Below are 13201 nucleotides of genomic sequence, written 5' to 3'. Positions count from 1 at the left end.
AGGAACCAGAGATGGGTAGTCCTCGCATTCAATTGTAGGACTACACTTCAAAGGTTTCTCTGTTACAATAGGACAAGGCACGAACGGCGCTCCACCAACCTCTGCTCCTTTGACAGCTATTGAATCCTTTACCGCAAAGTCAAAATTATCTGTCACCAACTCACGGGACAGTTTTAAACGGCAAATAAGGGTGACCTCCTCACCTCCTATTCCCTTCAAAATAATTGAGTATCCTGTGAGAGACTGTTCCACCATTGGATGTACTCCTCGTACCACCGCACTATGGTTACAACCTGTGTCGTGCCATATCCTGACCGGGGTTTGCTCACTCCCGTCTATTGTTGCTAACATACCTTCATAAATATATGGTTTAAAGACATCCATGCTGTTTGGGTTCATCCTGTTCGTCACGTAAATGGTGGCTGGTTTATTTTCCTCTCCGTCCTTTCCAGATTGCTTCTTAGTCTTTGCATTCTGTGAAGTTGAATTATCCTTAATCACTTGGACAACTGCTCTCGGTTGGTTTGACCAACATTCCTTACTGATATCAACCTTCTGCACGTCTTTCATGATACTTGAAGGAGGAAGATTCAACATTTCTTGCTATGGTCTATCGCATTCTGCTTAGGGACAGTACCAGGGCTAATTCCGTTGTATCTGTTGAAATTGTTCCCGTAGTTATTTCCGAACTGGTTTCCATGGTTCGGCGAATACTTGACACTTGGTCGGAACGACGGTTGAAACTTCGTGCCAGAGGAGGGTTTACAACTGATAATATCATAATCTTCACTCAACAAAGCAGCTTTATATGGTTTCTTCAGCTCTCTCTCAAGTACGTTCGAATGTGTTCATGAATTCCTTGTAGATACTGCTCAAGTATTATCAATTCTTCTAAATGAGCCATCTTCTTTACATTAGCAGCCTCTGTCCATCTCTTAAAACATCGTCGTACCTTATGAGTGTAATACAGGAAAGTCATTTTCTCGTTCTTTCTCAAACTTCGGAACCTTTCATTATGGTATTCAGAGATCATCTGATACACTTGCTGCACACTCCTCCTCACTTTTTGATACTCCATCCTCTGGTCCTGAGGTAAGGATAAGTAAGCACTGCGGCCCTTCCCAAAGAGCACACTCTGCAATAACACAGACCATTTATTGTAGCTGCGACCGTTTCGAAATGATCGAAGAACTCATCTGGAGATTCTTCTGTGAACCTTAGAATTAACCTCTGGGCTTCCAAGACATTAAACACTGCATCGTGCTTAGCAGGGGCCACCTTTTTCTGGGCACGGGCGTTTAGTAGTGCCAACTCCCGCGCATACCTCACTTCTTCCATCTATTTTTCTTCCTTTCTTCTCTCTTTTTCTTCCTGTGTTCTCTCTTTTTCTTCTTGTCTTGCAATTTCCATTGCTTCCATCAACGTTGCATGTCTTGCAATCTCTCGGGCTTCTTCTTATTCACCTTCTTCTTGTCTTGCTTTCATTTCCCTCGCACGTCATGCTTCTTCTTTCTATCCTACCATCATCTTCAATTTGATCAAATTCTCCTCAGCTGCAATTCTTCAAATCTCAGCCTCTACATCCCTTTCTGCTTTCATGCCTTCAGTTTGTGGGTCAACTGATCTTTTGCTTCGTTAAAACTTCTTCCTCGGCTTCCTCCAAGAGTTCACTTGCTGCCCCAATATTCTCTTCCGACAACTTTCCTGAGTTTATCAACGCTTCTAATACTAAACACTTTATTTGGGCATTAATCCTCCCACTCGATGCATGGCCACCACATGCCATTAAGATAGAGCCGCTAAGCCTTAGTTACATTAGCTTCTGACAATTCATGAACACTTGGGTTATTTAAAAACTTTTGGATGTTAAACTGTGCCATCTTGTAATTTAACACTAATTAATGCCTCTCTAAAGAATAATATACTAACAATACTCAAAAAAATATTAAAAAAAATCCTTAATCAAAACTCGGCCCTGTTATCACCAATATTTAAAACAGAATCGCTCGATCCCAAGGGTCTGGGCACCAAAATATATTATATGAGGATGGATCGCTGGTCTGAGCATCCAAAATATATTATACTATGGCTCGTGTCTGGGAACCGAACATATAATATTATTTATACTACGACTGGCAAGTTAATCAACCTCTCAAATTCAAAACTCCCTTGTTGACTTTTAAATTAAAACTGTTCCACTTTAAAACATTAATTCACGAATTCAGAGACAGTTAAATAACTCTCAGACAGCAATATATAGAACACTAATATCCAAAGGTCTCTTACGTACTCAAATCAAAACTAGGTAATTATTCTTAGGAGTTATTAAGATGTATTGTGATTCTTAACACGATACGAGCAGAATCTGGTTCCAAATAATGATGATTGGAATAATACACTCTTTACAAAAATAAATATATTCTATATAATTTACATTAAAAAAAAGAATAATTTTTAGTCTAGAATTTTCATGACTCTTCCAATCACGTGGACACATGATGCTATCCCTAGTGTGTGTGTCATACAGCATAAATTTTGACAAGTTTACATAAGACTTCGTAACAAAACTTTGTGAAATAAAAAAATTAATTCTTTAAAATAACGTAAATTTACATATACAGAACTGAACGAAAATATAACTAAAGGAATGACGAAAGTCTTATGTAATTTACATACATTACCTAATCCTACATAAGTGGAACTCACCTTAGGAGCTGCCTAAACATCTCTTAAATACACAAATAAATTACGTGAATAAATATTCTACTCTCATGAAGAACAGCTTCGTAAGATAGTTCCCACCAAAAAGATTATTTATTCCTGGCCTGAAGCCACTGATTCAGCCCAAGATAAATAATCTGCAACCATGTTATCTTTACCTGATATATGCTTTACAATCATACAATATGGTTGCAAACACAATGACCATCTAGTTAACTTTTGATTATTATTCTTCATTTTATCAACAAAAGTTAAAGGATTGTGATCTGAATAAACTGTAATTTCTTTATTCTGTGGTCTATTTACATAAACTTCAAATTTCCTTATCGCTGTGATTAGCGCTAGTAGTTCCTTTGCAACTGTCGAGTAGGCTCGTTGATGCTTCTTCAGCTTTGAAGACATAAAGTAGACGGGGTGAAGAATTCCTTTCTTGCCTTCTTGTAATAGTACAGTTCTATTCCCATTGTCTGATGCATCCACTTGGATAAGGAATCTCTTTTTGAAATCCGGTGCTGCAATATTAGTTTCGATGTTAATATAGCCTTCCTTTAACTTTTTCTTCTTTCTGGTATTTCAATAATGTAGGTCAGGTCACTGACCTACTCCATAATCCGGAATGGTCCTTGGAACTGGTTGGCGAGAGGGAATCTCCTGTTGTCCTACTGTAAACTGTCTGTTGTTACTTTTCATACCAAACCTTTTCTTCATGTTTCCTTGGCTTGTTTTCAGTTTTTCGAGGGTAAACTTTCTTATCTCGCAAATCCTTTTCCTCAAATTCTTGACATATTCTCCATCCTTTTCCTCTCCATCTTTCCATTTTTCACCAACATTTTTATTGGTCCTCTTACTTCTCGTCCGAACACCATGTCATCCACGCTACATCCCATGCTTTCTGGATAAGCATTGCATACCTCAAATAACATTAAAGGTAGTCGGATGTCACATTCATTTCCTGCTTTGTTGCAGTACTTGGATTATATACTCTTTAGGGTTTGGTGAAATCTCTTTAATGTACCTTGAGTTTCCGGGTGATAAGCAGTAGACAATTGTTGTTTCACATCCAACAGTTTCCTCACGTCCTGAAACAATTTTGACATGAAATTTGTTCCTCGGTCACTCTGAACGATTTCTGGAATACCAAACTTGGTAAAAATGTCTGATAACTTCTCGGCGATTACTTTGACACTGATGTTCTTGACGGGTATGACTTCTGGGTATTTTGTCCCTGGACACATCAAAGTTAACATTTACTCATGGCCTTTCTTCGTTCTCAGTAACGGTCCCATAATGTCGATCATTACTTTACAGAGGGGTTCTTCTCAAGCTTCAATCAGGTGCAAGGGAGATTTCTTGATGTACTCGTTAGGCTTTCCAGCCATCTGACAAACGTGACATGCACGGCAAAACTGGCTTACCGCCCAATTTCCAAAACTCACATATTATCTAAAGTTTTTGAACGTCTTCTGGCAAACGTCTTAATAGGTTTGCTGAAGGTAATCATCTACTCCCTAGTTTGCAATTTGGTTTTTGTAAAGGCCTTGGAGCATGTGATGTCCTTCTTACAATCACCAATGCTGTACAGAAATCCCTTGATTGTGGTCTGGAAGTTCGTATGATTGGCCTTGATTTTAGTGCTACCTATGACCGTGTTAATCATGAGGCCCTTGTTTTCAAGCTGAAACAGTTGGGAGTGGGTGGGTCGTTTCTTAGCATTATTATTGATTTTTTAAGTAATAGATCTCAAAGAGTTGTTGTTGATGGGCACCATAGTGAGTATAGGAGTGTGATATCCGGTGTTCCACAAGGTAGTGTTCTTGGCCCATTACTTTTCATACTATATACACATGACATGTGGTTTGGCCTAGAAAACAAGGTTGTTGCATATGCAGATGACGCTACTCTCTTTGCATCAATTCCATCCCCTGAATGTAGATCTGGGGTTGGTGAATCCCTTAATAGAGATTTACCTAAACTTAGTGCATGGTGCAAATTATAGGGTATGAAGTTGAATCCTAACAAAACTCAAAGTATGATTGTAAGTAGGTCAAGGACGGGGGCTCCTCAACATCCTGATCTCAGTATTGATAATGTTTCTTTAAATTTGTATGACTCTTTTAAAATTTTAGGTGTGATTCTCGACAGCAAATTTACTTTTGAGAAACACATTAGGTCTGTGTCTTCTTCAATTGCACAAAAAATTGGCTTTTTGAGAAAGTCTTTTAAGATTTTCGGTGATCAATCTATTCTGAAGAAGTGTTTTAATTCTTTCATTCTACCATGTTTTGAGTATTGTTCTCCTGTCTGGTGTTCAGCTGCTGATTCTCATCTTAATTTGATGGACAGAAACTTACGGTCTATTAAATTTCTTTTTCCTGATCTAGATATTAATCTTTGGCACCGTCGTTCAATTAGTTCATTATGCATGTTGCATAAGATTTTTCATAACTCGGACCATCCTTTACATTCAGATCTCCCCGGACAATTCTATCCGGTTTGTAATACTAAGCAGGCAGTTAATTCTAATAGCCAGGCCTTCTCCATCAGGAGGCTCAATACTACACAGTATTCTAGAAGTTTTATTCCAGCTGTTACCAAGTTGTGGAATGATCTTCCTGATCGGGTAGTTGAATCAGTAGAACTTCAAAAGTTCAAAGTTGGAGCAAATGTTTTTATGTTGACTAGGCTGACATGAGATTTTTTTATAGTTTATATATGACATATTTGTTTTTGACGTTGTTACTGTTTTTAGAGTGATATATTGTTAATTTATTCTCATCATTTATTTATTTCCTTTCCTCACTGGGCTATTTTTCCCTGTTGGAGCCCTTGGGCTTATAGCATCTTGCTTTTCCAACTAGGGTTGTAGCTTGGCTAATAATAATAATAATAATAATAATAATAATAATAATAATAATAATAATAATAATTATAATAATAATAATAACGTGCTTATGCATGCCAGGCCAGAAAAAGTGTTTCATAATCTTCTCTGTCGCCTTCCTTATTATTATTATTATTATTATTATTATTATTATTATTATTATTATTATTATTATTATTATTATTATTATCATTATTATTATTATTACTTACTAAGCCACAACCCTAGTTGGAAAAGCAGGATGCTATAAGCCCAGGGGCCCCAACAGGGAAAATAGCTCAGTGAGGAGAGGAAAAAAAAAGGAAAAATAAAATGATTTAAGAATAGCAACAAAATTAAAATAAATATTTCCTATATAAACTATAAAAACTTTAACAAAGCAAGATAGAGAGAAATTAGATAGTCAAGCGTGCCCGAGTGTACCCTCAAGCAAGAGAACTCCAACCTAAGACAGTGGAAGACCATAGTACAGAGGCTATGGCACTACCCAAGACTAGAGAACACTGATTTGATTTTGGAGTGTCCTTCTCCTGGAAGAGCTGCTTACCATAGCTGAAGAGTGTCTTCTACCCTTATCAAGAGGAAATTAGACACTGAACAATTACATGTGTTCCGTCTCATGTGCTACGGCAATCACCTGTCTTCTCAGCGGTGTGGGAATCAATATCTGACGGTATTTGTCCCATTCAGCATACCCAGGGATATCAGCAGGTCTATGCTCTCTCATAAGCAACTCATCCTTGAGGTAATAACAAGTGGGAAACTGCTGCATCTCCGTCTCATCCACCACACGGTACATTAATTCTGTTAATGTTGCATCCTTCCGTTGCAATCCTGTCAGCCTTTTCTGACTCACTTGTCCTACTTCTAACGCTGAGTTTCCATTTCTTTCAAATTAATTGCTTCCTTGTCTTCCTGTTCATTCGTCTATCGTTCCTCTTCCCTCGGGCTCTCTTGGGAGGTCTCTTCTTGCGTTGTAGTGGTTTGCGGACTGTGGCCAGATGTAGCACACAGACTGCCTAGTGTCTGAATGCCGACATTTCACTACACAAAAAGAAACGGTGGAATACTCAGAAATCTGTGCAAATGGTAAACAATCAAGGATGAATTGGGTACTGGGCACCACCCCTTGATTCTATACTGGGAAAGAGGACCCAGCTAGAATATTACTCCCCTATTATTTGTTCTTGCGTTCCCCGTCTCTCTCCGTAGTGCTATGAACGGAGTCCTAAATAAGAGGAGCAGTATGTTTTCTAGGTAAGATTTATTTGAATAAGTTTCAGTAAACCTTAAGGACTTTAGGAGAGAAAAATGTCTTTAAAACCACATATAAAAAAAAACCTAAATTGGTGGCAGAGAAGGGGACATATGCAGGGGAAGAAAAAACTTACAGTTTATAAGAAAAAGGAAAAAAGTTTATTTCATTCCTGAGAGAAAAAATATACAAAACTGTAGTATGAGAAATCAGGTCTTCATAAACCAGAAGTAGAGACATAGATATATCCAGGCAGAGCCTCATAGGAATCAGTCCTCTAAATGTTTAATCTACATATAAAATTATAAACAAAGGCCCACCTAACAGTGTATCTATTTGGGCTAAATTCAAAGGTAATTTGAACGTGCTTGCGTCAAGATCAAAGGGATTATAAAACAAGGTTACACATCGGACCTGATTCTACATTCTCATTTCAACTAAAAAGACAAAAGAAAATTGTAATATATAAAAAAAAAGCTTACAATCATCAGTGATGCACAGTATGTCATGGTTATTCTACACCCATGAAAATGGATAAGAGGCAAGACCAATAATCATTATAATATTTTTGAGGCCCCTCCACTTGATTGCAAAGTCACACACAAAAATAAGGTATAACATAAAAAAGTCCTTTTTCTGGATAAAGCTCTATCTGGTTTGTGATACAAATTTTCAAATTGCTAACATCAAGACAGAGCCTTTTCGGTCAAGATGTATATTTTCCAGAGAGTTCCAGGCTTGTGACATGAGAAAACTTCAAGCTTAAAGGAAAACCCTGCAACACTGAGGTTCATTATCTGCATAAACACTCGGCAGGGTTAGGATATTGACAACGCTAAAAGTTTGACTGCCGCTGAAACTTTTCTATGCCACTTTATGTTCAATTGTTTCTGGGGACGAGTATGTGGAACACTATCCGTGGAAAATCTGTGTCAATATATGAAAAAAATAAATTACACTATGAAGGGAAAACATCTGTCAGTGATAAGAATAATTATAAAATAAAACACACAGTTAAAGCTGCTCTGACTTTGCAATAATTCTCAGTCAGTATTCTCAATATAATTTTTTCTTTTTCATAGGAATACTTAGGAGTCTTTAGATTGATGTTTTCTCAAGGATTTTATGGTTTTTTTTCCTGGATAGACATGGAGATCACTAGACTCTACTATTCACTCTTGTTTCTTCTGCTCTATTTTCTAGTTTCATTTGCCTTAAGCTTACTCATATAGTCATTAATGGAAGCTAACAATGAAGCTTACATTGTTATATTAGCAGTATACACGTAATTATGTTTTTTGCTCTCAAGTTCAATTACATCACAATGCAGTAGCATATGTAGAACATCACTTATTCATTGCAGTACCTCTGCTGCGTGACTGCAATTCCAGTTAGCCTCTCCAAGCCCTACAGGGCGTGCTGCAAAAACAGAATATAATGAAACAATGTTGAGCGACCAAAATATAAAAAACTAACATTCTAATAAAAAATATAAAGATACAGGATATAGTAATAAAATAATTTGTATTTTTCCTCCCTATAAATATATCACTTTTCACATTTCCCCCACTAGATCTCTGGTCCATCTCAACATTGTCTCACGACTCACAACAGCGCCCTACACCAACTTCATACATTTCAAGTGAATATGCATTACATTACAAAAGAAAAAACTTCAACAGAAATGTAGGATGATTAACTAAAAGAAATTCAATTCATCATCCATCCCTTCATTCACTATCCAATTATACATATTGCATTAGGTACATCATTTGACAGTTTCATGATCAAAGAAAATGTGATAGGAATAGACGATAAACTATGAAACACAATGGATATACAGTATATTTAAACTGAAAATTAGATTTCCATCCATCCCTTCCAACAATGCTCCAATAACATACAATATAATAAATTACATTTATCATTACAGGAAACATTGTAGTATAACAGGCATACACATTAATGAAACTATCCAGGGAAAAAGAGAAATGACATTCATTGTAGTCCAATATCAATATTAAAGAATACGAAAATAATTGATTTCGGTCAGCTACAGTACAATAAAAAATTACCAAATCTAATATAATTTTGTCACGGTAGAGGAAAATTTATAACAAATAATACAACAAATAAACAAACCGTAACTCAATATAGATTTACTCACACAAGGTATCCCGTTCTACAGCCTTTCAACTATCCCAATGATGGAATCACAAATGACTAATGAGAAAATTAATTACTGTACTATACAAAAACTTTAAAAAAGATAATTTTCAGTGATTAATTCAGTGGGAGATTTATAGTTCTTCTTCTGAGTCTCAAAATTCTATCTCAGGACATGCGCCAGAATTCAGCAATATGATGGCGAGCCATATTAAGGCCTCGCGGCACCGGAGACAGGCTAAACTAGCGACTCTCCAGGTACAAACGGAGTGTCTTTAACCTATCGATAACCTCGCATAACAATTGGTATTTGCGGGTTATTGACATTCTCTGATGTGACCCCAAGACAGAATCCTTAGACTCAGAAGAGGATGATAAAAATCACGAAAATTCAGGCGATGACTCAGGGCAAAGTCCTGTTGCAGACGACTCAAACAGTGCTGTAGTGTTCAGGTTAGATACACCTGACTGCGCCACTTCAGCCTCGAGTTCCGACCCGTGCTTCACTCTTCCATCAGAATGTGTGAAAGGGTTTGAATTCTGAGGTGACTCAGGAATGGAGGACAGTTCCCTCTCTGTAGCATTCGTCTGATCAGTGAGACGAGGCCTCCACTCCATGACTCGAGGCTGAACTAAAGGTAGGTCAGGATCTGGATCTTTTGACCTAGTCCATTGTGGACTATATCTAGTAGAGGTGGGATCTTCAGGCAACAGTCCGTCATCACAATCGGGTGGAAAAAAAAGCCAAGAAAGTCAAAATTACAATTAATGGACACTGCCGAGTCAGGAACAGAGCTTCCTAAACTTGCAGGTCTTGACCAGTCTGGACTGGCAATCTTGGAGCCAACAAAAATTGGTTCCAACAACGGTATGCTAGAAACTTCCCAGAATTCCCAACTCCCTGGAGGATGAACGACACCTTCCTCTTGGAAAGAGGAGGCTAAGAATTGGGGTGTTGGAAATTCGGGCACAGGAGAGTGAACCATTAATTCAGGAGTCAAAATCGGGGTTTCACACATTTCAGTGGGGCTGTTCTCCCACAGTTGAAAAACCACACGATCTCAAATAAAATCAGGCTTCAATACAGGGGTGTCATCAAAATTTTCTGGGGGTTATAACCAAGTATCCACTAATCTTTTCCTCTCATATGTCCTAGCTGGCTTAAGAATGGGCTTAGACTGAGTAATAGTTCTTGTAGGACAGTAACTTTTCCTTTGTCGTTGGGACTTATTAAAATCCCAAGACAAAAGGTATGATGCAACTATTGCAGTCACCCCATAGGAGTCACCATCACTACTAGAACCAGAACTCTCTGAGACTTCAGAGGAAGTTGAACTATTATCCACAAGTCCTGGACTACTCTGAGTCTCAGTTAAAGGATGAGGACCCTTCGGATAGAAGAGAAAGTGACTCCTATGATAGACTGGAGGTTCAAACTAGGCCTTTAACTGGATATGGTGAGCTTTTAGCAGTTCATCATCAGGCAGTCTCTGCAGCTCATAGGTATCCTTATTCTCGTGTACCTTAGTAACACGGACTACCCCCTTAAACCAAGGGATGAGCTTGTTTGACAGAAGGTGTCCTAACTGGTGCACCTTCTTAAGAAACGGAGAACCCTGCTTAAACGGTTTGTACCAAGGATGTCCTTCAGCCCATGGGTCTCTCGTTTCTGCTGACAGCGACGGAATACTATCACTTCAGTATGTTCTCAGCTGGAGTACAGCCAATCTCAGTGTGGTGAGAATGGTTGTTGCTGAGAACTGTTCAGGATAAGTACTGGTCCCATTTCCGAGATTCCCCAGAAATCACCCTCAGTAATTTACCAATGGTACGGTTCATCCGCTCCACTGAACCATTACTAGAAGGTATATACGGAGGTTTTTTTTTTTCACATGTACAACATTATAACGCTCCAACAACTCAGTAAATTCCTGGGAACTAAACTCAGGGCTGTTATCAGTCAATATCCGGACTGGAACACGAGGAATAACAGAAAAACTCTGTCTTCAAGCACCTGGCATATCGTAATGCTCTTATTCCTTATAGGTACTGCCATCACCCATTTGGAATAATGGTCGACTACCATCAGACACCCCCAAAAAAACCAGTACTGGCTGTAGGGAGACTTACAAGGTCCATAGCAACCAATTCAAAAGTAGAAAAGGTCACTATCTTTAAGGTTGGCGGGGCACATATACCTGATTATACTAATCAAAACAAAGATTTTTGGCAAACAATTCGACGGAGCATTGCAGTCATTTTCCCAATACCCCAGCGAGCATTCTGGAGGTGTGTCTCGGCAACTAGGTCAATCAGGACATTGAAGATGACTACCGGGACTACCGAGCTATCTGGGTTCCACTTCACTAGCAAACCCTGGTGCAATTCCAGGCCAGACCAACATCTCCTATAGGGCAGATAAGAGCATTGAACTCGAGATGCAGGAACCCCAGACTAGATCATATTGATGATAGATTGGATCTGTCAATGATCTCCTTGGATTTTAGCCACCTGACTAGAGGACCGAAGAGCATTCTCGGAGAACACTCTACCATCAGGTTCAGGGTCAGTCACCTTCATAACAATATTTTGGTATGCAGTGGGGAGACTGAGAGTACCTTGAGAGACAACTGAAGAACAGTAGGGTGGTCATACACCAACTGTTCTCGGGGCGAATCTAGTGTCAGGTAGGCTGCGTCCAGTAGATTCCTACCAAGAACAAAACAAAAGTTGACGTTTTTGGCAGCTACCACTTCACCTCAAACTGGACATAGCCTAGAATGCTTGTGCAGGAACCGGTCAACCCTTCTAACTGTTATCCTGACAGTACCTGGTACTCTATGCTAAGTTGGCTCAGCACAGACTCACTTACAAGACAAACCTATGCCACTGTATCAACAAGCGCACAAAATATGGTCTCCTGTAATATTACTATACCTACTGCCGAGTGTTGAGACACATGCATGCAACTGGACTGACGAGGTGGCTTTTCTGTCACGTACTGTATTACGAGATAATCCTCTGGTGCTTCCTGATCATCAGTGACCAAGCCTTCAGCCTCACGCACACGTGATTTCACCTCCGCCTTATGGCCCAGAATCACGTCAGTTGGAGGGACGTAATTGCGGAGCTCGATCAGAGGGTTAAAAAGCACTCCAGACAGATACTGAAGATGCACGCACTGAGGCTCAGTCACAGATGGGTCACGATAGACTACAGGGCAAGTGGGACCCCAATAGACCCACATTTCCAGGTTCAATAGCGTAGACACTGCCAAGAGTAAGCCCAGAGCTGAGACTGTGCCTGGAAAACGCATTGCCTTGATCCTGTTCCTGCTAGTCTTGTCCAGTTTGAGCCCTAGTCGACCGGCGTCCTTCAGAAACTGCTGAACTAAGGCATCCCAGAGTTTGGCTCCCTGCAGTTGAGAGTTGGGTGCGACATCTGATCCTTCCATCCAGCAGTTCATGACTAGCTCCAAGGATTCTATGAGAGAATCTGGACCACCACAAACCTCCTTATACAAGGCCAGTCCAGTAGGCAACTTGGGAGTGGTGGGTTTGGTAGCAAGCAGACAGTCAGTTAATGTGGAAGAGTGGGATAACCAGTCTCCTGCGGCATTCTGATCACCTGGACAGTAGTTAACAATAAAGTTAAATTCGGACAGGACCTCCAGTGTCGGTGTTAGGCGACTGTCCACCATCCTCATATCATGAAGATACATCAGGGGACGGTGATCAGAATGAATCACAAAGAACTGACCATAGAGGAAGGCCCTGAAGGTTTTCACTCCTCATCGCAGAGCAGCCAGCTCACACTCAATAGTAGAGTAACAGGTCTTACAGTCAAGGAAGGTCATGTAGTTGTACGCTATCACCCGACGCTGCCCGGGATGCTCCAAGGACTCCTGGCACAGACAAACACCAGCACCCTCACCCAAAGCATCAACAACAACTCCAAGGGTTTAGCATCAGCGGAATAGTCAGGGTACGACAACATAATATCCTCCTTGATCAGTTCCTTCAAGTGCACAAAGGCACAGTCCATTTCTGCAGTCCATTTCAGTTTTCTGGTCCCTTGGGATTTATATCCTCCAGTCTTTGCAGATAAGGGTTTGCCTATCTGTGAGCACATGGGGATAAACTTCCGTTGGAAGTCCTAGTGACCATGTCTGAGTTTCC

At 39.6% G+C, this 13201-nt stretch overlaps 1 protein-coding gene across 1 annotated transcript; it reads right to left on the bottom strand.

Annotated features, from left to right (window-relative positions):
• Window positions 1-1022: 1022 nt before the first annotated feature.
• LOC137632737 (uncharacterized) lies at window positions 1023-12723 on the bottom strand. The gene is made up of 3 exons (XM_068364844.1): window positions 11961-12723; window positions 3737-3946; window positions 1023-1135 (listed from the first exon to the last, which is right to left on the bottom strand). Exons 1-3 carry the CDS (start codon window positions 12721-12723, stop codon window positions 1023-1025), a joined length of 1086 nt encoding a protein of 361 aa, XP_068220945.1.
• Between the last annotated feature and the right edge of the window lie 478 nt (window positions 12724-13201).

The sequence above is a fragment of the Palaemon carinicauda genome, chromosome 1, assembly GCF_036898095.1.
Source record: "Palaemon carinicauda isolate YSFRI2023 chromosome 1, ASM3689809v2, whole genome shotgun sequence".
Lineage (NCBI taxonomy): Eukaryota > Metazoa > Arthropoda > Malacostraca > Decapoda > Palaemonidae > Palaemon > Palaemon carinicauda.
This window is presented reverse-complemented; position numbering and strand designations above follow the sequence as displayed.